General features: G+C 60.2%; 1 protein-coding gene across 1 annotated transcript in view; it reads left to right on the forward strand.

Moving 5' to 3' along the window:
- Positions 1-606: 606 nt before the first annotated feature.
- The window catches only part of CLIC6 (chloride intracellular channel 6), a gene marked incomplete at its 5' end in the record, with an annotated part of 35,025 nt that continues 9,167 nt past the window's right edge, over positions 607-26,464 (forward strand). The window contains 2 exon segments of the mRNA XM_079767251.1: positions 607-1,383; positions 1,501-1,692. Of these exon segments, the coding sequence (XP_079623377.1) occupies positions 607-1,383; positions 1,501-1,692 (969 nt within the window).

The following is a 26,464-nucleotide window of genomic DNA, read 5'->3' on the forward strand; positions in this document are numbered from 1 at the left end:
ACCCACCTCCCCGCCCTGGACGGAGGCCGGACCTGGGCTTCCAGTGGGCTTAGCGCTGGGCTCTGGGGGACAAGGGGCTGAGGGCTGTGGGTGGGGTGCGCTGGGGGTGATGTCAACGTGCCTGGGACGGAAAGCGGTTCCAGGAAACACCGAGGGGCCGGGAGAACCAGGCTCTTTGCACTGAGATCCGCAGGGCCCGGAGAAAGGCCGTCATTGGCCAGGCTCCGGTGGCCGGCCGGGGGGGGGGGGGGGGGCCGGGGGAGGGGAGAGGGGGGAGAGGCGGGCAGGGGGGCGTGGGGAGCAGGCCCCGCCCCCGCCCCTGGACGGAGCTGCCCCAGGACTGCAGGTCAGACCGGCGGCGGCGGGGCGCGCACAGGTGCGGCGGCTCAGCTGCGGGGCCGCGGCGGGACCTGGGGCGCAGGCGGGAGGCGGACGCGGAGCGGGAAGCCCGGGCCCAGAGGAGCCGCCCCGCAGGAGGGCGCAGGGTCCTGGCCCAGCGGGGGCCGCCACCCCGGAGCGGATTGTCCCCTCGGAGGCGGCGCAGTGGCCCTCGGCCCCCCAGCAGCCTCCAGGCAGGGTCTTGGGCCGAGGACAGGACCCGCGGCCATGGCCGAGGCCGCAGAGCCAGCGGGGGGCGCGCCGGGTGCCCTGGCACCGCCGGCCGAGAGAGCGGGCGAGCCCGGCGCTGCGGGCCCGGAGGCAAAGGGGGAGGAGGCGCGCGAGGGCCCCGGGGAGGCTCCGCGGGGCGCGGGGGAGGGCGCAGCCGCGACGGCCGGGCTGAGGGCGGGCGAAGGCGCGGGGCCCGACGGAGGGCGTGCGGGCGACGCGGGGGCTGAGACGCCGGGAGCGAGCGGGGCGCGGGGCGAGGCGGAGGCCCCGGAGGGCGCCCGGGACGGCGTGGAGGCCCCCGGGCGCGGGGAGGAGGCGAGCCCGGGGCGCTGTGCGCAGGGCGCGGCGTGGGAGGAGGCTCAGGGGGCGCCCCGAGATCCCGCGGCCCCCGGGGCGGAGGAGGCGGCGGAGCGCGGCCCCGAGGGGCCGGGAGGCATCGGACCCGCGCCCGGGGCCGGCGTGGAGGCCGAGGGGCTGGCGGGAGGGGCACCTGGGGCCGAGGGCGAGCCCGGGGCCGGAGGGGACCGCAGTCCCCAGCCGCAGGTGGAGCGGGTTGAGGCCGCAGCGGCGGGGAGTGGGGGCTGCAGCGGGGGGCCGGTAGGGGAGCTTCGGGGTGCAGAGGCGGGAGCTGCGGAGGAGGGTGGGGCCCGGGGGACCGAGGAGGAAGCGGCCCCCGGGAACGCCGGGGCAGAGGCTGGCGAGGACGGGGACCAGGAGGGGCCCCAGGAGGAGGGGGACCAGGAGGGGCCCCAGGGGGACGGGGACCTGGAGGGGGCCCAGGAGGAGGGGGACCAGGAGGGGCCCCAGGAGGAGGGGGAGGAAGCGGAGGAGGAGGAGGAGGAGGAGGAGGAGGAGGAGAGTCTGGTGCGCGGCTCGGATGGGACGGGCGAGGGGGCCACGGCCGGGGAGGGGGCCGCCGACGGCAGCGAGGACGGGGAGGCGACCGCGCAGCCCGGGGCCACTGAGCTCAGCAACCACCTGGCGGAGGAGGAGGCGGCGCCCGTGAATGGCCGCGGGGAGGACGGCGAGGCGTCCGAGGAGGGGACCCCGGGCCGCGAGCACGACATCACGCTCTTCGTGAAGGTAAGCCCGCGCCCCGGGTCTTAGGACCCCCTCCCCCATCTCAGTCCTGGTCTCGGGGCGCGGAGGGGTGCGCAAGGACCCCGCCTGGGCGCCCCGATGGCCACCGCGCGCTTTTATCCGCGGGCGGGCGGGCGGGCGGGAGGCGGCCACCGGGTCGCCCGGAGGAGCTGAAGGAGCGGGTTTGGAAGGACTGGTTTGCGAGCAGAGGGGGTGGAGGTGGTGGGAGTCAGGGTGCGGGCCAATTCCCCCCCCCCCCTTTGTCCTGGAACCTTTACTGGGCCTCCCAGCCAGGAGGTTATGGGAGAATTAACTTCGTTTTTTTTTTTTTTTAAATGCGCCAAGCCCTGTTGGTATTCAGAGCGGGTTCTGCAAAGGTTGCTGAAACTTCCGGGGAAATGCCACCTGGGGGCGGGAGCAGGAGCGGCCATCGCCTCTGGCGGGCTGTGTCAAGACATAAGGTGTGCCTGGGAGGAACCTGGGCTTCTATTTAAATGATCATCCTTACTGAACATTTGAACACTTGTCTGGGAAGAACAGGGGATGCGGTGACTCCCCGAGCGTCTGCCTCGCTGTCCGCTGTCACCCTCACTTCAAACGGGGAGAGAGCAAGGACCTGGCTGAGGGCGTTGAGTTCAATAGGCGGTTACCAGGCATCAGAAGCCGGGCCGGTGGCTCACAGGAGGGTCTTTGTTTGAAAAGCCCTTTGCGAAAGCCCTTGGGGTCAGGAATGCGCATTGCACGTAGAATCCTAATCCTTCCCAAATGCTCCCGGCTTAGAGAGGCAGCATGGCCTAAACCTCCCTGCCGAAAAGTAAGCGAATCCTAATGAGCAGAAGGAGAAAGGCTCCCTGATGAAGGTGAGAATTTCCACAGCAGCGCGGTCAGGGGAGAAAGGCCTTCCTCTCTTCCCAGTGAGCAGGTGCCGCTCGGAGCTTGTGAATTGGGAGATTCTGTGTTGGGACGGAACCTGAGCGCGCAGCCCCTGGGAAGGCCTGGGAGCTGGAGTCTGCAGGGGGTCGGGGTCGGGGACGGGGAGCTGGGTCAGGTGCTGCCCCACACCTGCTCGTTGCGTTAAGAAACCGAGGCTGCTCTGGGCAGCTACACCTGGCTACAGGTTCCAACCTCTGCTACATTTTGAAACAGTAACCGCTTTCCAGCTAGTCTCCCTCCTCCATTCCTGGCCCCCCATCCAGACTCTTGGTGAGAGGCAGTGACCCAGGGACAAAAGACCGGGTCGTTTTGTTTCCAGTGTCAAGTGCGTCACTGTAGGATTTCACACAAATCCACACTCCCTAGCCGGGCTACAGGCCCTTCATGATGCTATTCCAGCCCCTTAGGCAGCGCCTGGGGGTCCCCGCCCTTTGTCACCCGTGGTCCCGCTGTGCCAACTTCCTTTGCGAGAACACATTTTTCTGCCTTTACATTTGACCTCCCCCCTCTCCGTGCTTATCTGTGTCCCAAGATCCAGAGCAGGAATCGCCTCCCTGGGAAGTCGCTCTCAGCCCCACTCCGGGCTGGGCATGGCTCTGTGGAAGCCCCACGCACACAGGACACGGCCCTCTGAGTGTCCTGTCTCTTCCGTGGACGGTGTGAGGCTCGCCTTGCACCTCGGCGTGGAGCACAGTCCGGGAAGCGATGAGGTTTGAACGGGTGGCCGCCTGCCTGAGGGAGTAGACTGCTAACCAAAGAGCATGGGCCTTAGAGCTGGTGGGTGTCCGGGATCACATCCTGGCTCTGCTCCTTTCTCGCTGTGTGACCGTGGGCAGGAGACTTAACCTCTCTGTGCCTTTGTTGCTGATGGGTGAGGTGGGGACGCTGATAGTACCTGCCTAGGGAGGTGGTTGTGGGGATTCAAGGATTCAGTGAAACGCTCAGAACGGTTCCTGGCTTGACATAAGCTTAGTACCAGCGGGGGTTGTGGCTGCTCCATCGCTGGCCCTCACACACGTTCATTGCGTTTGCTCAGAAACAGCCCCCTTCCGCCCGGCGGGCACGGCGCAGGGGTTGAGTGTTGACCTATGAGCCAGGAGGTCACGGTTGGATTCCCGGTCAGGGCACATGCCTGGGTTGTGGGCTCCATCCCCAGTGTGGGGCGTGCAGGAGGCAGCGGATCAATGATTCTCTCTCATCATTGATGCGTCTATCTCTCTCTCCCTCTCCTTTACTCTCTGAAATCAATATATTAAAAAAAACATTAAAAACAAACAGCCCCTTCCTACTTCATCCCTGCTGTTGTCCTTTTTTTTTTAGGGCAAACCCCTGGGTACCTAATCACCTCGCTCCCCTGGAGATCAGAATGTGAGGAAAAGTAAAAAGAAGTTGTTTCCCAGCTCCTGCTCAGCAGTGGTTAGTGCTGGCAGAGGCAGGGCCGTATCATGACAGCTTATCCAGAAGTTTTTACTTTGATGATTGGCCCGTGATCAGTTCATCAGTCATTCTTCACCCCACCCCCCCCCCCCCCCTTTTAAGGAAACAAACAGATTCCAAACAGTGAGATTGATTTTCAAGCCACTGCTGCCTGATCCAACTTCTGAGGGCCACTTAAGATGGTCTCACAGAGCGGCCGAGGCTTCTCACTTTCTTCTTATCCGACCAATCATCCTCTCTCAGAGCAACACAAAGGCCCCAGAGCGAAAAACAAGCAGAAGCCCGGAGGCGGGTGCACCTTTGAGTGTGTGATACTTGATTGAAACCCTCACAGCAGTTCCGAACAGGGCTTCTTTGCCCGATTCGGCCTTTTCTAGGTTCCTCCTTTGGGCTCCCTTTTATTTGGACCCTCGAGTCCAGAGCTGACCTCTGCCCTCCTGGGTTTCGTAGGCAGGTGCAGGCAGGGGTGTGTGTGTGTGTGTGTGTGTGTGTGTGTGTGTGTGTGTGGCTCTGTGCCATCGCTGGCGTGTGAATTCACAGAGCGGCTCTGCAGGGCGAGCGTCACAGCGTCTTCCGGACGTCTCCTGCCTTCACGTGGTGCCTGGCAAACACAGTTTAAGATGACTTTGCCCACGTCCCATTTGTGAACTTTTAACGTTTACATGTTTTCCTATTTTTTATTTGTTTTATTGTTTAAAGTATTACAAATAGTAGTACCTATGTCTCCTTTTTTTCCCCAATGGACCTTCTCCCAGCCTCCCCTACCTCCCGGGCACATGCCCTCACCCCCCTCCCAGCGTCTTGCGTCCATGGGTTATGCTTATATGCATGCATACAAGTCCTTCGGTTGATCTCCTAAAAATAAATGTATTGGTTCCAAATATACCAGCAAGTAATGGCACATGGACCCAGTAATACGTAATAATAAAATCTGCTTCTAATTTTAGCCACCTGGTGGTTGATATTGTCTATCGGAGGGAGCATTGTCACCTTATTGATTTGTTGTCTCATCCTGTAAATGTGTGCGGATGTATTCTCGGATGTAAAAGAACCAGAAACGTGTAGAACCGGCGAGGACAGCTCCCTGGAAGTCTGGATGGTCAATTCATTGCTGATGGTGCTGATTTTCAGTTTTGTTTTCTCGAAGTGTTAATTTGTCATCGAATTATAGGGTAGCCTTGCGATATTTAGTAAGAAAGGTTCTTTCCTTCTTTACTCAAAACAACAAAGAGCGACTGTATAATAACACGCTGGCATAATAGCAACTGCCAACAGAATGCTAACCACAGAGCATGTGGGAGGACGGGCATGGCTGTGGGGATTTGGTCACTAAGGAAGTCTCGCCTACAGGCCTGGCTCTCCGAATCCAGTGTGTATACTTTGAGGCAGGGTCCAGGGGTGGGTTCGTCTGAGATACGGATTTCCTGGCAGATTTCTCATGACTTACAAAGTCTTAGTGTGGCCAGTGAACAACCCTGGGCCAGAGTCTAATAATTTCTGAGGTTATGTTTTGGACACCATACTTTTGACTATTAATGTGGAGCGACTGCTGAGCTTGGAGGTTTGCCATCACACTTGGTTCTCCAGGGAGGTGAAGCTGAGGGTGGCATAAGGGAGACTCAAGGAAGACATAGTCTTTGAATATTTGTCACCCTGAAATGCCTCCCTCAATCCATCCATCCATCCATCCATCCATCCATCCATCCATCCATCCAAGCTTTGTCTCACCACCCAACCTTTGGCAGGATGGGAGTGGGTCGGGAATCTGTTGGGAGCAGCATCTGATTGATCTCTGGTAGACCAGGAGGCCGTGGCTCTCTGTGCAGCCTCTGACTGACCCGGTAGACCCGTAGGCTGTGGCTCTCTGTGCAGCCTCTGACTGACCCGGTAGACCCGTAGGCTGTGGCTCTCTGTGCAGTATCTGACTGACCTGGTAGACCCGTAGGCCGTGGCTCTCTGTGCAGTATCTGACTGACCCGGTAGACCAGGAGGCCGTGGCTCTCTGTGCAGTATCTGACTGACCTGGTAGACCAGGAGGCCGTGGCTCTCTGTGCAGCCTCTGACTGACCCGGTAGACCAGTAGGCTGTGGCTCTCTGTGCAGCCTCTGACTGACCCGGTAGACCAGTAGGCCATGGCTCTCAGCACATGTCACCAGGAGAGAGCATGTTGAGGCCTGCTCTGTGGGGCTTGGTCTCCGGGAGCTTGAAATGGGGGTGTTATTTTCATAACTATGTGTGGACTATGGATTCTGAAGGGAAATGAGCAAAAATGCACTTCTGTGACTCTCGTGATACTTTTTGCCATTTGTTTTTTTGAATGTCTTGTATAACTTGCTTACAAATCACATGTATGACATTTGTGGAGGGTTAGTTGGGGCGGGAACTGAGGTAGGACATCATGTTTGCTCGGCTCTTACACACGTGCATGATTCAATCATGCACTGGGCCTCTAGTAAAACAAATAAAAGCAAACATTAAATGTCTTCAACCTCAGCTCCTGGTAACGTTCTCTGCTTCTTTTCGGCGGGCGGCGGTTCCTGAAGTGGGCTCTGTGTCTGGCGTGGCTGGGGGGGAGGGGCTGTTTTCCTCACACAGAAGGAGCGAGGAGAGTGTCCAATTCTGCCTCCAGAAGGCGCCAGCAGAGGCCACCATTCCCTGTCAGGCCCTTAGGAAACGCTGGTGGCCCTCGCTGAGCCTGCTCCGACGCCTTGTCTGGGGCGGGGGGCGTTGCCTGGAGCACAGAGACGGAGCTTATTCCGCAAAGTAACGGAGGAATGTGGGCTAGAGGGGCTGCTGAGTAAGAATCAGCAGTGCCGGTCACAGGAAGAGAGATCTGAGACTCTAAACATCATATATATATTTAGATTTTTTTTTTTTTTTTGCCTGCCAAGCCCATAATCTTGACGTAAGTAAAGTTGAATTACAAATAGAGATTAAACATATTCATACACAGTTTGGTCATTCATGTGGTCCATGGCATTCTTTTGTAAAATGTACTTACTGCCCTGACTGGTTTGGCTCAGTGGATAGAGCGTCGGCCTGCGGACTGAAAGGTCCCAGGTTCGATTCCAGTCAAGGGCATGTACCTTGGTTGTGGGCACATCCCTAGTGGGGGGTGTGCGGGAGGCAGCTGATTGATGTTTCTCTTTCATCGATGTTTCTAATTCTCTATCCTTCTCGCTTCCTGTCTGTAAAAAATCAAAATATATTTTTAAAAATGCACTTACTGACCTTTTTTAAAAAAAGATGATACATTAGGGTAATAAAACACTTATTGATATAAAAACATACAATACATTGAACAGCAAGCCTGCTTCCAGCCCAGCCTGTCAGTGTTTGTCCTGAGAGAGAACCGTTAAACACCTGCCCAGAGGGTTCTGTGTGTGTCCAAGCAGATGTGTCCATGTCCTCACTGTTACTACCTGTGCCCTGTGACAAATTATTCTGATTAGCGTTTTGAAACAACAGACATTGTTGGTTCACAGTTTTCCTGCATCAGGAATTTCCAGGAATCTGGGAGCAGCTTCGTTGGGTCCTTCTGACTCATGAGGTTGCAGTGGGGATGGTGGCAGGGCTGTGGCCTCATCTGAAGGGTTGACTGGGGCCGGAGGACCCACTTCCAAGTTCGCTGACTCATGTCTGTTGGCAGGAGGCTCAGTTCCTCTCCACGGGAACTTTCTCCTAAATTCTTGGAACTGGGATTGCCAGGCTATGCACAGTTAAGGATTTGATGACCTTTATTAAACTTCCTCTTCAAAGAGGTTACACTAAACTGTGCTCCCCGGGCACTGTAGGGTGCCCTGTTTGCTCCCCCAACTTCCTGAATCTAAGGTGAAAAGGATGCCCATTGTCACTGAACTCACATCTTCCTTGGTGTGCATGAGAGGCCCCGTCTCCTGCCCTAAAGTAGAAGCCAGAGTCTGTAAAACAATCTGGCTGAGACGGGGAGTGCGTATGGGATTACAAAACCTACGTTCTGCAAAATGTGGATGGTCAACACGGACCCCCCGATGCTTGGCACCTGCTCTCGTGCTTGTACGCTGTCCTCACTCACGTATCCGTCCACGCGCACTCTTCCAGATAGAGGGGCGCAGCGGGGGGCCGAGCCCACGCTCAGAGAGGCCACACGGAGCAGAAGGACCCGCTAGTCCAGCCTGGTCCAAAGTCCTGACCTGGACCAGGGGGGTAGGAGCTGTCCTAAAGCAGACACTGTGTCTCCCACTGTTGGGGTGCTTTGTTTGGGGGCCACAGGTAAGTGGGACACGAGGCTCACGTCTGTTCAAGCTGGTGAAATCCGGGTGAGTGAAAAGACAGTCAAGATGAGAGGCTCAGGGCTGCTTGCAGAGTTCAGAGGAGGGGGTGCTGCGGGGGAGGGGGTGCTGCAGTGGGGGAGAGGGGGGGAAAGGAGGACTCCCTGTGGCCAGGCCTCCGCTTCCTCCTGCGTTTTCCCCTGGGACTCACTGCTCGGCCACTCAGGAGCCTAAACCTCCGGGTCCGTAAACCCGGCTGCGTCATTAAGCAGGCTTTCCAGAACAAGCCGGCCCTTTGTTGTAATAATGCCGTGTGAGAATTTTACAGGGAAACGGCTTTTCATCTCCGTGTAAAAGCTTCTGTTGGTACCGGGCCATGTGATTAAACGAGGATTAAAAAGAGCCCTGGCGTTTTTAAAGCCGAATTCGTCCGTGAGGATAAACAGCAAGTCCCACGTGGCCGTGCGTGTACTTCTCGTGGCTCAGCTCCGCCCACGGAGACAGGGACTCGAACCTCGCGAACCTGGGGCCAGAGTTCAGAGCGAAGAGCAGTTTGGTTCAGGGGTTCAGCTACGTGGGTCAAGGGTGACCCGCCACCTCGTCCTCGGATTGTTACGACGGTCGGAAAGAGGAGGCGCTGTCTGTCGTGGGGGTCGTACTTAGGGTTACGAGGCTTTTTGGAAAGGCCAGAGCTAGGCTGCCACCCAGTCACCGCTCTCCAACGCGCTGCCAAGACCGCGCCGCAATGGTGGTGGAGTGGTGCTGGAGCCCTGGGCAGCGTGTCTCCGTGGGGACTCCGCGTGACCCCCTTTGCGGTCCGGAGGGAGGGAGGGACCACCGGGCCGGGTCAGAGGCGGCAGGTGGACAGGGCGCCGGGGTGGGGAGGGGAGCGGGCCCACAGCACTGGGACGGACGCCTGACGCTGGCTGGCTCTGCGAGCAAAGCGGAGCTAGAAGGTGTTCCCAGGGTGCGAGCTGCTGTTGGTTTAAGAAGAAACGCCCCGTTCGTTGTTCCTTTCTGCCCGGGGCCTCGCTGCACTTCCGACGCGTTGTCCTCCGTGGGCTGACGGGGGGGGGGGGGGGTGATGCGTAATGCGTGTGCCACGGGGTGCGCTGGCAGTGTCCATACACAGCACCCACAAGGGCGTGGAGACGGCGGTGTGGAAAGGGGGAAGCTTGATGGGCCTGACTCACCCTCTGCCAGGAGCCGGCTCCTGGGCCTGGCTCTGTGGTTGCTGCCGTCCTGCCTGGCTCCACTAGGGGGCAGACGGGGGGAGGGAAGAGCCAGGACAGTGGCCGCTGGGCGCTGGGCGGATTCCTGTCCAGGGAGCAGCCCTCTGGGTTGCAGAAAAGTTAGGGACTGCGGAGGAGCCTCCAGGTGATCCGTGAGCTGCACTCTCAGCGGAGGGCCCAGCTGGGGTCGCTGGCCTCTGACCTGCAAGCAGCCCCCTACCGCCTTCCCTCTTGACCTTGGGGGTCACCCCTGCACTAGAACCCCGGTGATAACCAGAGTCCCGAGGGCGCCCTCTGCCTTCGGCTCTCTCCCGGGGGCCGCCTCCCTCCCAGGGGCAGGGTGGCCCACATCTCCTCGCCAGGGGTGCGGGCGGGCCTGAGGAAGCAGGAGGGGGGCGCGCTGAGCGGAGAGGAGCCAGCAGGCAGGGGCGGAGGAGGATGGTCAGACAGAGGTGGCCTCTCAGGACAGAGATGCCAGGCCACAGGTCCCCCACCCCCTCCGAGGGGACTCGCAGGTCAGAATTCCAGGACGCGGCAGGCGTACCAGATTCCGGGCAGCGACCTCAGCCTCTCCCAGGAGCGGTGGCGTGCCTGCACCCCTGTCCCTCAGAGAGACATGGCAATGGCCTCTGTCCCATGGTGCTGGCTGCTCCGACGTCATCTCCGCCGGCCCCTCAGGTGTGATGGGTGGTGCCCGCGGTGGGCTGGACAGGCTCAGGCGTGTAGCCCCTTAGGGTCAAAATGCCCCCTTTACGCCCGCGAGCCCCTCATCTTCCTTCCCATCAGCGCAGGTCATGAGCACTCCCTGCACCCATGGCCCACGCTTCTCCAAGGTGGACTCCCCCCCCACCCCCCCAGGCACCTCCCCGGTGACTGCGGTCACATCTTTCTGTACGGAGAGCGGAGCTTTGTTCCCTCAGCTTTGAACCCCAGTGTCCAAGCCTTGCTTTCCCCCTTAACTGCACGACGGGGGTTCTGGCTTGGAGTTAGAGTCGTAAGTGGGGGAGTTCTCTCTGCCTCTGGGACCGCTGTGGCCGCGGCAGGATCTGCACAAGTTGGGGACACGGGGCGGCTTCTGTGTGGGCCGTTGTGAACGCTGCTGCAGCAACACGGAGTGCGCACACGTTGGTGAGTCAGTGTTTTTGCTTTTCGGAGGCGGAGTTGCTGGACCATATGGTAGTTCTATTGTTTTTAATTTTTTAAAGGAAACTTCACACTGTTTTCCACGGTGGCCGCACCAGTTGACACTCCCATCAGCAGTGCATGAGGGTCTCCCTTTCCCCGCATCCTCGCCAGCACTCGTTAGTTCTTCTGTTTTTGATGATAAACATTCTAACAGGCAGGAGGTGATATCTCACTGTGGTTTCGATGTGCATTTCCCCGATGATTCATGATATTGGGCATCTTTTCCTGTACGTGTTAGCCACCTGCACATCTTGGGAACGTATTCAGATCCTTTGTCCATTTTTTAATTGGATTGTTTTTTTGCTACGACATTGTATGAGTTCTGTCTGTATTTTGGATATTACCCCTTTATCAGGTATTTGATTTGCAAACACCTTCCATCCAGTCGGTTGCCTTTTCATTTTGTCGATGGCCTCCTGTGCCGTGCAGAAGCTTTTCAGCTTGATGTAGTCCCGCTTGTTTGTTTTTGCTTCGGTTGCCTTCGCTTTTGATGCCAAATCCAAAAAGGTCACCGCCATGGCTGATGCCAAGGAACTTACTGCCTATTTTTTCTTCTAGCGTTTTTATGACTTGAGGTTTTACATTCAAGTCTGTCATCATTTTTGAGTTAATTTCTGTATGTAGTGTAGATAGTGGCCCAGGTTCATTCTTCTGCATGTGGCTGTCCAGTTTTCCCAACAGCATGTATTAAAGACCCTGTCCTCTCCTCATTGCCTAGTCTTTGTTCGTTTGCTGTGAATTAATTGCCCCTGTATTTGTGTGCTTATTTCTGGGCGCTCTATTCTGTCCAGTTGAGCTATGCTTCCGTTTTTATGCCGGGGCTGTACTGTTTTGAGTACTGGAGCTTTGTAACATAGTTTCAAATCAAGGAGCAAATCAGCTTCGTTCTTCTTAAGATTGCGTTGGCTATTTTGGGTCTTCTGGAATTTATTTTAGGTTTTTAAATCTTTCCTAGCTATAGCAACCAGCCGTAGTAATTAATACAGCTTCTCAAGCATGCTGGAACTTATTGGAAAGAGACCTGGGGAGCATACATTTACAAAATGCACGTTCCTAATGTAAGGCATGCGTGTCCTGGCTTTGCTACTTTCTCCAGCGCCTGTCGGAAGCTGCAGAGGGAGTCACCAACACGGACTCTTTCCGGCTGTGTGTGGGGCTGACACCGGGAAGGGACGAGGCCGCCGGGATGGGGGCTCTCCCCCCAGGATGGCCCTGGGGAGGAAAGAGTAACTGCCACCACTTAGGTGCCGGCTGTGGCTCTTCCCAGACGGCCCTCTGAGAGCCAGGCTTGCCCGGAAGGCGGGCGAAGGCATTTCCTGACAGGTGGGTTCTTCCAGATCTTACACCTCAGACCATCCCAGCGATCCCTGCCTTCTGACTTCACCATCCTTCCCTATGAAAAGGAAAGCGCTCTAACATCCGCACGGGTCCTACACCCTATCTCATAAGAATTCCCTCAATAACCTTAGGATGTTTCTGATTAACTGGCTAGTTTCAGTTGGAACAAAAAGGATTATAGAAAGACCAGTCCCCCCCAATCCCCAACCCATAGAACTTTCTTAAGTCAGTCAGTGAAACCAACCTCATGGTCTTCAAGGTAGTAGTTTTTTTTCTTTGTCAAATAGACAGTTCCAGACCTCCGGCCTCCTTAAAACTTACAAATATTTCAAAGAAAAATGGAGAGAAAAAGGTACTTTTTTCTTTTTTTCAGGAAGCTACGTATTTCTTTTCTTAATCCTCCTCCGAGGATACTTTTCCATTGATTTTTAGAGAGCGTGGAAGGGAGAGGGAGCGATGGAGAGAAACATCAATGTGAGAGACATGGATTGGTTGCCTCCCACACGGGCCTGACCAGGGCTGGCAATCAAGCCTGCACCGAGGTACGTGCCCTTGATGGGAATTGAACTCCGACCCTTCAGTCCACAGGCCGATGCTCTATCCACTGACCCACACCGGCCAGGGCAGGAAGCTACATGTTTTTCTAAAGAATTTTGCAAAAGAGCTAGAGAATTCCAAACAAATGAAGTTGAATGTGAACACTTTTAGAGAAAACGAGAATTTCTTGTCTGTGGTTTCTCTGTCCCACCCGCCCCACCCTGCTTCCTCCCTCCTCTCTCCATTGCTCTGAGAGTCGAGAAATAATTCACAAATCTTCAGTTGTCAACTCCCACCAGGAGCAAAGGATGCACTTCCGCTGCTGATCCCAAATCAAGATGCGATTCTACAGGTTTCTGTCCAGGTCCCCGTGTGGCTGGGCCTCCGTATTGCTCTTCTGGTCTCCCCATGGGGTCTAAGCTGGGAGTCGGGGGGATGGAGACCAGCACACCCTCGTCTTTCCAGGACTTTCCTGGTTTTAAAAAGGAAAATCCTAGGGTTCAGGAAACCTAAGTCCTGGGCAAATTGGGAAGGTTTAGCCTCTGATAGGGGCTAACATCGAACTGGTGACATTTCCAACAGAACCTAATTGGGGATGGACGTGGTAAAAGTGGTGGTAAGTCTGAACGTGCATCTTCAGACCACTAGGGGGCGCCAACAGCAAAAGGGTTAGAATCACCACCCACGTGGTGGCTTAAAACAGCTCACACTGATCACCTTACAGTTCTGTTGGTCCGAAGATGTGGGTCTCTCTGGGCTAATGAAGGCGTCCGCGGGCCCCCATCTCTTCTTGGGGGCTGTGGGGGGATCTGTGCCTTTGTCTTTCCTGCTCCTGGAGGCCGCCTGCTGCCCCTCCACACTCAGAGCTCCTCTCTTTGACGGCTGTTCCCTCGCCAAGTCCTGACCGCAGCGGGGAAGCTCCCACTTTTAAGGATGGGGGGGATCAGACCGGCCCACCTGCAAATCCAGGATAACCTGCCACCTCAGATCTACAGCCATGACACACTGGCAAAGTCCCGTGTGCCACGTGAGGTGACATAGTCACGGGTTCTGCGTGTTAGGATGTGGCCACCGTTGGGGGCCGTTCTTGTGCCTGCTGCCCCAGAAGATGGTCTCAGAGCTGGTTCTCTCACGGTGTCACCGTCGCCCAGGCCAGGACCAGAACGAGCTGCGGTCAGGGACGGACCTCCTTGGAGCGTCAGCTGGTGGCATTTCCCCAGTGGCTCCTGGGCGTGTCCCGCCGGCTCTTCGCCGTGACCTCTCGGAGTCTGGAATGAGAGGGCAGGCCTGAGCGTCCTTCTTCGACAGCAGGACGTGTCCTTGCTGCGTGCGCAGGGCTCCCTGGGTGCTTTTACTGAGCGTCCTTCATGGCCAAGGTCAGGCATCTGCGTTCCCCTGCCTTCAGAAACACTCCAGCCCCAAGCCCTTGGCCACGTGACGGGGCACGTGCTCCGAGGCTGTGCTGGCCTGCGCAGAGCGGGTCCCACGGGCTCCTCCTCCGAGCACCCGGCCCAGCCGCTCTGGTGGAGGACGAGGTGGGGCGCCTGCTACGGCGTGCGGCTGTGCAGGACGCCCTGGTTTCTGCGGGCGGATGCCAGGCCTGCGTGGGGGTGGGGGTACTGCGTGCTGTGCATCGGGCAGGAAGACCGTCTGCACGCCTGTGTGGGGTGAGCACTGTGATGTCACACTCACGGTCGCCTTAAGTTCTAGCGGGAGTTTCCCACAGAGGGAACACGCGTGACGCAGATGGCACGTGCAGAGGACAGACAGTGGCAGGGAGAGGAACGAAGCTGGGCAGGGGCCAGACAAGTGCCTGCCCATGGACTCGGCGAGGCAGGAGCTGAGAGGAGATGACATTTGACAGTTCCAGGGACAACTGTGGGGGCCGTGTGGGTTGGGGGCCTCTGTGCCTCACATTCCCCTTGGGGAGGGGCCTGGTTTCTCTGGGAAACAAATGCCATTTGCTCCCTGATGAGAGTTTTTACGGAGTGACTTCTGTGGGCCTGGCATGGCCGGGGCGTGGGCGCTGTCGGGAGTGCCCTCCATGCCCTTACCCGCCCCCCCATTGTCCTCATCCATAGGTGTTCGATTTTTGTCCAGTTTCTTCCCGCACCCCCACACCCCCTGCCCCCGAGAATTGTCAGTCCACTCCCTTTCTATGTCCCTGATTCTATTATATTCACCAGTTTATTCTGTTCATCATATTTTTTATTCACTCGATTTTTTAGATTCACTTGTTGATAGACATGTATTTGTTGTTCATAGTTTTTATCTTCACCTTTTTCTTCTTCCTCTTCTTAAAGAATACCCTTCAGCATTTCATATAATACTGGTTTGACGGTGATGAACTCCTTTAGCTTTTTCTTATCTGTGAAGCTCTTTATCTGACCTTCAATTCTAAATGATAGCTTTGCTGGGTAGAGTAATCTTGGTTGTAGGTTCTTGCTATTCATCACCTTGTATATTCCTTGCCACTCCCTTCTGGCCTGCATAGTTTCTGTTGAGAAATTAGCTGACAGTCGTATGGGTACTCCCTTGTAGGTAACTAACTGTTTTTCTCTTGCTGCTTTTAATATTCTCTCTTTGTCGTTTGCTCTTGGCATTTTAATTATGATGTGTCTTGGTGTGGTCCTCTTTGGATTCCTCTTGTTTGGGGTTCTCTGCGCTTCCTGGACTTGTAAGTCTATTTCTTTCACCAGGTAGGGGAAGTTTTCTGTAATTATTTCTTCTAATAGGTTTTTAATATCTTGAGCTCTCTCTTCTTCTGGCACCCCCATAATTCGGATGTTGGTACGCTTGAAGTTGTCCCAGAGGCTCCTTACACTATCTTCATATTTTTGGATTCGTTTTTCTTTTTGCTCTTCCAGTTGGGTGTTTTGTGCTTCCTTGTATTTCAAATCTTTGACTTGATTCTTGGGATTCTCTTGTCTGCTGTTGGATCTCTGTATATTATTCTTTATTTCAGTCAGTGTATGTTTAATTTCTAATTGGTCCTTTTTCATATCCTCGAGGGTCTCACTACATTTCTTGGAGGTTTCTAGAAGATTCTTGAGTAACCTTATAACCGTGGTTTTGAACTCTATATCCAGTAGTTTGCTTTCCTCCATTTCTTTCATTTGTGACATGTTTCTTTGTCTCTGCATTTTGGCTGCTTCCCTGTGTTGATAGGGTGGCTTTGTGTGCTGTGTGTCCTATAGGGCCCAGTGGCTCAGCCTCCCCAGTCACCTGAGGTAGACACTCTTGGTGCACCCCATTGTGGGCTGTGTGCACAGTCTTGTTGTAGTTGAGCCTTGATTGCTGTTGGTATCACTGGGAGGAATTGACCTCCAGACCAATTGGCTGTGAGGACCAGTTGTGTCTACAATGGGAGAACTGCTGTGTTGGAAACACCCTTATGGGGCAGGACTTGCTTCAGTGGGGCTTTGGTGCTCACTGAGTCTGCCCCCTGAGTGTGTCTCTTATGGATGTGAAGAGTTGTAATCTGGTGTGGTCTCACTTTGACCACTGGGTGCACTGGCTCTTGGACCTCCAAGGAGGTGCAAAGTTAACCCCTGCCTGAGGCCACCCAGCAGGAGCTACAGAGAGATCTGTAGATTCCTCCTCTTAGTTTGGGGTTTGGATGTGCCCAGATGAGGCACAGCTGTGAAGCAATGCAGGCTGATGATGAGCCTTAGGCCATCTTTTGGAAGCTCTGGGGTTCTTTGACCCAGCTGCAGTTTGTTAGGTTATGTTGCAAAAGGCCAGGCCATTCGCATGCAAATGCCTCTGTGCACAGCTTGGGTGGGGTTGTAAATTGGGTTGGGCATGGTCTCAGGGAATCACAGGGTGGTGCAAACAGCAATGGTTGCCCTTTGGCCCCGGATAGGTCCCTGGAACAATGATCGCTGTGACCACGTCTGAGAGAAAGCCGCCCTCGCGTTCCTGTCCCGATGCCAAACAGTCCAGTTTCTCCGCGTGTGAGTCTGGGTCCCCAGAGTCTCGCCCAGAACTGGAGTTCAGAGCAGTCGGGAGCTTGTATCTCCCTCCCGATTGAGAAAGACCACAGCGTACCCAGTCGCCAGCCCGTTTCCGCGCGCGCCTCCGTACCTTCGCTCTCCGCGCCTCTGCACCTCCTACCAGTCTAGATGCGCTTTTCTCTTTCCTTCTTGTTGTAGAGCTTCCACTCAGCCAGCCTTCCCGTGGTTCTGGGTGATGTCCGTCTTTTCTTTTAGTCGTAGTTTTGATGTGGTTGTGCGAGACAGCAAGTTCAGGTGTTTACCTATGCCACCATCTTGGTTCCTCTATCAGCGGATCTTTAAGGGTTCTACAGGTTGGCCTGAAAATCAGACGAATTGAGCCTTGTTAAAAGGACCCTACATCCCACCATGTCCTGTTCTGGTGCCCACGGGTTTGGAAGAGTGATGATGACGATGATGATGGTAATGACAAGAATTTATGGGAGCCCAGAGACTCGGCATCTCACACAGAGTCCTGCACGGCGGTGGGTTATCCTGCTTTAAATGCAGAAGCCAAGGCTCAGGGAGAGCAAATGAATTGCTCAAGGCCACACATTCGTAGGAAGGTGGGTCCCTGCCCCCCGCCCCTCCCCCCCCACCCCTCCTGGTATTGTCTGGCCGCAGCAGCACCTTCCCTGTGACCATGACCTTGACCATGACCTTGACCATGTTGCCTCAGAGACAACAGATGCTGTGTCCAAATGCAAATGTCAGCTTATCAGGCAAATGGAAAGGGTTACACACTTCTTTGAACGTAAAGGATTTTTCAGAGGCGGGAAGCCTCCCATCTGTTTAAAGACTGCGTTTTAAGTCAAACCACGAGACCAGAGGCTCGGGCTCGGGGAGGATGGTGCTGCCCTGGACTCAGGGCCTTGCACTCTCTCCATACCAGTCCCTCTCTCCCTCCCCGCCCCTCCCCTCCCCCTCCTCTCCCCTGCACCCTCTCCCTTCCCCCTCCCCTACCATCTAGTCTCTTCCCTCACATTGGATGTCACTCACCGGGTGATCGGGTGATGGCTTCCTGCTGAGAGCCGGGAGCCTCTGAAAGGGGAAGGCTGTGCCCAGAGAAGGAGGAGAAGGGGCCCTCTCTGGAATGACCAGCTCTAGATGCTTAGGAGCCACTGGCTGAGCCCTGTCCCTGTCCAGTGTTGGCGGGGCCAGGCCTCGGCCTGGGCCTGTGGGAGCCGCCCGGTGAGTTTCAGGGTCAGAGGTCCCAGCTCTCCCTGTGCGTGCTTCCATGTGGGAGCAAGGAGAGGCCAGTGAGTGTCCTCACCCACCCCACCCGACTGCTCGCTGGGGGCACATTCCCAGCCCGACCTGCTCCACATGGCAGGCCTCGTCCAGGCTGGGCACAGATACCTGGTGCGGGCCGGGCACAGATACCTGGTACGAGCCGGGCACAGATACCCGGTGCGGGCCGGGCGCGGAGGCCCCGATGCGGGCCGGGCACAGATACCCTGATGCGGGCCGGGCACAGATACCCTGATGCGGGCTGGGCACAGATACCCGATGCGGGCTGGACACAGATACCCCGGTGCGGGCTGGGCACAGATACCCGATGCGGGCCGGACACAGGTACCCGGTGCGGGATGGGCACAGATACCCGGTGCGGGCCGGGCACAGATACCCCGGTGCGGGCCGGGCACAGATACCCGATGCGGGCCGGACACAGGTACCCGGTGCGGGATGGGCACAGATACCCGGTGCGGGCCGGGCACAGATACCCCGGTGCGGGCCGGGCACAGATACCCGGTGCGGGATGGGCACAGATACCCGGTGCGGGCCGGGCACAGATACCCGGTGTGGGCCGGGCACAGATACCCGGTGTGGGCCGGGCACAGATACCCGGTGCGGGCCGGGCACAGATACCCGGTGTGGGCCGGGCACAGATACCCCGGTGCGGGCCGGGCACAGATACCCCGGTGCGGGCTGGGCACAGATACCCGATGCGGGCCGGACACAGGTACCCGGTGCGGGATGGGCACAGATACCCGGTGCGGGCCGGGCACAGATACCCCGGTGCGGGCCGGGCACAGATACCCGGTGTGGGCCGGACACAGGTACCCGGTGCGGGATGGGCACAGATACCCGGTGCGGGCCGGGCACAGATACCCCGGTGCGGGCCGGGCACAGGTACCCGGTGCGGGATGGGCACAGATACCCGGTGCGGGCTGGACACAGATACCCGGTGCGGGATGGGCACAGATACCCGGTGTGGGCCGGACACAGGTACCCGGTGCGGGATGGGCACAGATACCCGGTGTGGGCCGGACACAGATACCCGGTGCTTGCCGGGCACAGATACCCGGTGCGGGCCGGGCACAGATACCCGGTGCGGGCTGGGCACAGATACCCGGTGCGGGCCGGGTGCGGAGGCCCCGATGCGGGCTGGGCACAGATACCCCGATGTGGGCTGGGCACAGATACCCGGTGCGGGCCGGGAACAGACACCCCGGTGCGGGCTGGGCACAGATACCCGGTGCGGGCTGGGCACAGACACCCCGGTGTGGGCCGGGCACAGATACCCGGTGCGGGCCGGGCACAGATACCCGGTGTGGGCTGGACACAGATACCCGGTGCGGGCTGGGCACAGATACCCGGTGCGGGCTGGACACAGATACCCGGTGCGGGCCGGGCACAGATACCCGGTGCGGGCTGGACACAGATACCCGGTGCGGGCTGGACACAGATACCCGGTGCTTGCCGGGCACAGATACCCGGTGCGGGCTGGGCACAGATACCCGTGCGGGCCGGGCACAGATACCCCGATGTGGGCCGGGCACAGACACCCCGGTGTGGGCCGGGCACAGATACCCGGTGCGGGCTGGGCACAGATACCCGGTGCGGGCTGGACACAGATACCCGGTGCGGGCTGGACACAGATACCCGGTGCTTGCCGGGCACAGATACCCGGTGCGGGCTGGGCACAGATACCCGTGCGGGCCGGGCACAGATACCCGGTGCGGGCTGGGCACAGATACCCCGGTGCGGGCTGGACACAGATACCCGGTGCGGGCTGGGCACAGACACCCCGGTGTGGGCCGGGCACAGATACCCGGTGCGGGCTGGACACAGATACCCGGTGCGGGCCGGGCACAGACACCCCGGTGTGGGCCGGGCACAGATACCCGGTGCGGGCTGGGCACAGATACCCGGTGCGGGCTGGACACAGATACCCGGTGCGGGCTGGACACAGATACCCGGTGCTTGCCGGGCACAGATACCCGGTGCGGGCTGGACACAGATACCCGGTGCGGGATGGGCACAGATACCCGGTGCGGGCCGGGCACAGATACCCCGGTGCGGGCCGGGCACAGGTACCCGGTGCGGGATGGGCACAGATACCCGGTGCGGGCTGGACACAGATACCCGGTGCGGGATGGGCACAGATACCCGGTGCGGGCCGGGCACAGATACCCCGGTGCGGGCCGGGCACAGATACCCGGTGCGGGCTGGGCACAGATACCCGGTGTGGGCCGGGCACAGACACCCCGGTGTGGGCTGGGCACAGATACCCGGTGCGGGCCGGGCACAGACACCCCGGTGTGGGCTGGGCACAGATACCCGGTGCGGGCTGGACACAGATACCCGGTGCGGGCCGGACACAGATACCCGGTGCGGGCCGGACACAGATACCCGATGCGGGCCGGGCACAGACACCCCGGTGCGGGCTGGGCACAGATACCCGGTGCGGGCTGGGCACAGACACCCCGGTGTGGGCCGGGCACAGATACCCGGTGCGGGCCGGGCACAGATACCCGGTGCGGGCTGGACACAGATACCCGGTGCGGGCTGGGCACAGATACCCGGTGCGGGCTGGACACAGATACCCGGTGCGGGCCGGGCACAGATACCCGGTGCGGGCCGGGCACAGATACCCGGTGCGGGCCGGGCACAGACACCCCGGTGTGGGCCGGGCACAGATACCCGGTGCGGGCTGGGCACAGATACCCGGTGCGGGCTGGACACAGATACCCGGTGCGGGCTGGACACAGATACCCGGTGCTTGCCGGGCACAGATACCCGGTGCGGGCTGGGCACAGATACCCGTGCGGGCCGGGCACAGATACCCGGTGCGGGCTGGGCACAGATACCCGGTGCGGGCTGGGCACAGATACCCCGGTGCGGGCTGGACACAGATACCCCGATGCTTGCCGGGCACAGACACCCCGGTGCGGGCTGGACACAGATACCCCGATGCTTGCCGGGCACAGACACCCCGGTGCGGGCCGGGTGCGGAGGCCCCGATGCGGGCTGGGCACAGATACCCGATGCGGGCCGGGCACAGATACCCGGTGCGGGCTGGGCACAGATACCCGATGCGGGCCGGGCACAGATACCCGGTGTGGGCTGGGCACAGATACCCGGTGCGGGCTGGGCACAGATACCCGATGCGGGCCGGGCACAGATACCCGGTGCGGGCTGGGCACAGATACCCGGTGCGGGCTGGGCACAGACACCCCGGTGCGGGCTGGACACAGATACCCGATGCGGGCCGGACACAGGTACCCGGTGCGGGATGGGCACAGATACCCGGTGCGGGCCGGGCACAGATACCCCGGTGCGGGCCGGGCACAGATACCCGATGCGGGCCGGACACAGGTACCCGGTGCGGGATGGGCACAGATACCCGGTGCGGGCCGGGCACAGATACCCCGGTGCGGGCCGGGCACAGATACCCGGTGCGGGATGGGCACAGATACCCGGTGCGGGCCGGGCACAGATACCCGGTGTGGGCCGGGCACAGATACCCGGTGTGGGCCGGGCACAGATACCCGGTGCGGGCCGGGCACAGATACCCGGTGTGGGCCGGGCACAGATACCCCGGTGCGGGCCGGGCACAGATACCCCGGTGCGGGCTGGGCACAGATACCCGATGCGGGCCGGACACAGGTACCCGGTGCGGGATGGGCACAGATACCCGGTGCGGGCCGGGCACAGATACCCCGGTGCGGGCCGGGCACAGATACCCGGTGTGGGCCGGACACAGGTACCCGGTGCGGGATGGGCACAGATACCCGGTGCGGGCCGGGCACAGATACCCCGGTGCGGGCCGGGCACAGGTACCCGGTGCGGGATGGGCACAGATACCCGGTGCGGGCTGGACACAGATACCCGGTGCGGGATGGGCACAGATACCCGGTGCGGGCCGGGCACAGATACCCCGGTGCGGGCCGGGCACAGATACCCGGTGCGGGCTGGGCACAGATACCCGGTGTGGGCCGGGCACAGACACCCCGGTGTGGGCTGGGCACAGATACCCGGTGCGGGCCGGGCACAGACACCCCGGTGTGGGCTGGGCACAGATACCCGGTGCGGGCTGGACACAGATACCCGGTGCGGGCCGGACACAGATACCCGGTGCGGGCCGGACACAGATACCCGATGCGGGCCGGGCACAGACACCCCGGTGCGGGCTGGGCACAGATACCCGGTGCGGGCTGGGCACAGACACCCCGGTGTGGGCCGGGCACAGATACCCGGTGCGGGCCGGGCACAGATACCCGGTGCGGGCTGGACACAGATACCCGGTGCGGGCTGGGCACAGATACCCGGTGCGGGCTGGACACAGATACCCGGTGCGGGCCGGGCACAGATACCCGGTGCGGGCCGGGCACAGATACCCGGTGCGGGCCGGGCACAGACACCCCGGTGTGGGCCGGGCACAGATACCCGGTGCGGGCTGGGCACAGATACCCGGTGCGGGCTGGACACAGATACCCGGTGCGGGCTGGACACAGATACCCGGTGCTTGCCGGGCACAGATACCCGGTGCGGGCTGGGCACAGATACCCGTGCGGGCCGGGCACAGATACCCGGTGCGGGCCGGGCACAGATACCCGGTGCGGGCTGGGCACAGATACCCCGGTGCGGGCTGGACACAGATACCCCGATGCTTGCCGGGCACAGACACCCCGGTGCGGGCTGGACACAGATACCCCGATGCTTGCCGGGCACAGACACCCCGGTGCGGGCCGGGTGCGGAGGCCCCGATGCGGGCTGGGCACAGATACCCGATGCGGGCCGGGCACAGATACCCGGTGCGGGCTGGGCACAGATACCCGATGCGGGCCGGGCACAGATACCCGGTGTGGGCTGGGCACAGATACCCGGTGCGGGCTGGGCACAGATACCCGATGCGGGCCGGGCACAGATACCCGGTGCGGGCTGGGCACAGATACCCGGTGCGGGCTGGGCACAGACACCCCGGTGCGGGCTGGACACAGATACCCGGTGTGGGCCGGGCACAGGTACCTGGTGTGGGCCGGGCACAGATACCCGGTGCGGGCTGGGCACAGATACCCGATGCGGGCCGGGCACAGATACCCGGTGCGGGCTGGGCACAGATACCCGGTGCGGGCCGGGCACAGGTACCCGATGCGGGCCGGGCACAGATACCCGGTGCGGGCTGGGCACAGATACCCGGTGCGGGCTGGGCACAGACACCCCGGTGCGGGCCGGGCACAGATACCCGATGCGGGCCGGGCACAGATACCCGGTGCGGGCTGGGCACAGATACCCGATGCGGGCCGGGCACAGATACCCGGTGCGGGCTGGGCACAGATACCCGGTGCGGGCCGGGCACAGATACCCGATGCGGGCCGGGCACAGATACCCGATGCGGGCCGGGCACAGATACCCGGTGCGGGCTGGGCACAGATACCCGGTGCGGGCTGGGCACAGATACCCGGTGCGGGCTGGGCACAGACACCCCGGTGCGGGCCGGGTGCGGAGGCCCCGATGCGGGCTGGGCACAGATACCCGGTGTGGGCCAGACACAGATACCCGGTGCGGGCCGGGCACAGATACCCGGTGCGGGCCGGGCACAGACACCCGGTGCGGGCCGGGCACAGATACCCGGTGCGGGCCGGGCACAGACACCCGGTGCGGGCCGGGCACAGATACCCGATGCGGGCCGGGCACAGATACCCCGGTGCGGGCCGGGCACAGATACCCCGGTGCGGGCCGGGCGCGGAGGCCCCGGTGTGTGGTGGCCCGGGTCCACACTGGGGCGTGGGACGTGGGGCGCACGTTTTCTAAGCACAGCCGTTCCACCGCCACATGCTGATGGCTGATGACCCTCAGGTCCTCTCGTACCAGGAAGGGTGTTCCTCAAACTCTAGAGTCTGTTGTTCGTGCCACAGACTCGTCTGCGAGGGAAGGGACCTGGCTCCGTGGACAGGGCCAGGGAAGACCCGAGGGACCTGGGAGGGTGGCTGCTCGGGTGATGGCCGAGGTCACGGTGTGGCTGGAGGTGTGTGTCCCATGGCCAGTGCCCCAGGCGTAGGAGGCGCGGCCCCTTCAGCGGAGGACACGCCGATGCAGGGACTTCGTGGGTGGGTCAGAGTGAGGGAGCCGCCTCCCACGGGGCTGGCTCGGACCCTTCCGCTGGCAGCACTGTGTCCGGCCTTCCGCTGGGCCGGGGCCAGCAGAGCGGAGGCCTGGCCCGTCCTGTGGCACATTGTTCTCTCACAGGAGCGTGGTCTGGGGGTTGCCCACGCCTCCCACAGCTCTGCCAGCTGCTGGGCTTACTCAGCTCCAGTCCCTCCGAGCAGCGGCCGGGCACGGGCCACCTGTGCTCACCACTCTCCTCCCCGCCCTGGGACGGAGCCCAGCAGACAGCTGCCCCCGGAGCCCTGCGGGGCCCAGAGCGCCCCCCACACACAAGACACGCTTCTTTCCCCGCGGCAGAGAGCCCGGCACCAGGAAAGGGCTGCTTAGGACATTACCGGGGACCTGCCTCTATCTCCTCTCCACCAAACTGGTTTCCACCACACTCGGCTAAAGTGCTTACCACGCAGGCCCAAAGAATTTTCTAGAAAGAAGGTCGAGCCAAGCAAGTGGAGAAGCAAGGTGGAGAGTGCGGGCGTGGCTGCTCTGGGGGGAAGGAGAGGGTGGGGCGCCGAGGAGCCACCAAGGAGGTTCTGAGGGGTGTTCCCCCGTTGTCCGGTCTAGACCGATGCCCGCGGCCTGTCCGGGAGGCCGCAGTGGTCTCCGGTGCCCCGTCCCGGGCGTTCCTGCTTGTCTGTCGGGCGTGACCATCGCGGGCGCTCAGAGGGTGCAGTTCTGGGTCACCCACCTGGGTCCCCGGGAGACAGGACTGTCAGATGGCTCTGACGGCTGGCCTTGGCTTCACGCACACACTCAGCTCCCCCCTCCCAGGACCCACGCTCTGTCCCCTCATCTTGTCGGTTAATGAACACGACCCGATGGCCACTCTCCGGGGTGGTCAGTCGTGGGGTCCGGCTTCTTTCTGGGGGCACATCCCAGCACTGAAGCCCTTAACGCAACTAAACTCAGCAGCGAGCCGCCCTGGTCGCCCCACCGGGTCCCGTAATCCCCCCGTGTCCCGTAACCCCCCCCCCCCCCCGTGTCCCGTGACCCCCCCCCCTGTGTCCTGTAACTTCCTCGTGTTCCGTGACCCCCTCATTACAACAGGCCAGACAGAAAACAAGCTTAGAATAATTCAAGATGAGGCAACCCAGGTTATGTGAATGTGGTGTTATTGGTAGCTGGCTGATTCTTCTAGAATCTTCTAGAATGTGTGACAGCCTCAGTCCACTGGCTGTGCTGGGTTGCAACAGCCCCGTTTTAAGGCCACTCTGGGGGGAAGGAGAGGGTGGGGCGCCGAGGAGCCACCAAGGATGTTTCGAGGGTGTTCCCCGTTGTCAGGTCTAGCCGATGCCCAGGGACGTGTGCGGAGGGAGCATGCTCACAGCGCCCTCCCGTTGTCCCTGAGCTGGGGCGCTGTGGCCACGTGGCTGGCCCCCGCTGGGTTCTGGGAAGGAGCCTACAAAGAATTCGAAGTTTTTAGAGAGTCGGGTGACAAAGGCAGTTTCTATTTATTTTACTTTATTGTTATATTTTTTAAAATCCTGACCCGAGGATATTTTTTCAGTTGATTTTCAGAGCGAGTGGAAGGGAAGGGGGGAGAGAGAGCCATGGATGTGGAGAGAGACACACTGATTGGTTGCTTCCCACGCACGCCTGGTTGGGGTCGGGGAACAAACCTGCAACCCGGGTCATGCCCTTGACCGGGAATCGAACCCCGGACCCGGCAGTCTCACCACTGAGCACACCGGCCAGGGCCGTTTTTATTTTTTACAGACTGTATTGCCCCTACCGTCTTTATTTGTCTGAAGATGTAGCCGCCGGGACTTGGGAGACGGTGAGAACCATTTCCAGGGAAAACCCTGCTTGGGCTTGAGGGGATGAGAGGCCGAAGGCGGAGATGCCTGTGGCGCACCCTGCGGACGCCCTCGCTGCCGGGAGCCCGTCCCGCCCGGGACTTGGGGCCGCATCCAGACCCGCAGGCAGGGCTGGGGGCGTGTATGGGCCCCCACAGTTAAGATGGGGGGGATCCCCGAGGATCAGGAGACAACGGGGAGAGAGAGGAAACGAGCCCCACTCTGCAGGCCTATCCCAGACTTCCCTGCGCTCCTGGAGCTGCGGGGAAATAAGAGGTTTGGAAGCGGTGGAGCAAGTCAGGGCCGGTCCAGGTATGTGGCTCTGTCCCTGGGCCTCCATCGCCCCCTCCCCCTGCTTGGCATGGCTCTGCCTCAACCTGAAGCCGGTGAGGACATGGCCTGATCTGGGAGGGACCCCAAGCCCAGCCGCTGGGACTTGACAGGCTCAGCTGCAGAGCAGAGGGCAGGAGACAGCAGCCTTCACAGTGGCCGTGAGGTGGGGCCTGGCCTGGGTGACGGAGGAGCTACCTCAGGGCCCATCTGCAGGCGAGTTGTAAGGGCTGCTCCGAGGCTGGGGTCCTGACAGCCCACCGCCCCAGCCCTCAGGCTTCCAGGGACTCCACAGACTCCCGCTGGGAATTCTCAGCCCCTCCCTCCTCAGGTGGACTGGCCAATGGGAA

The sequence above is a fragment of the Cnephaeus nilssonii genome (assembly GCF_951640355.1).
Source record: "Cnephaeus nilssonii genome assembly, chromosome: 3".
Classification (NCBI taxonomy): Eukaryota; Metazoa; Chordata; class Mammalia; order Chiroptera; family Vespertilionidae; genus Cnephaeus; species Cnephaeus nilssonii.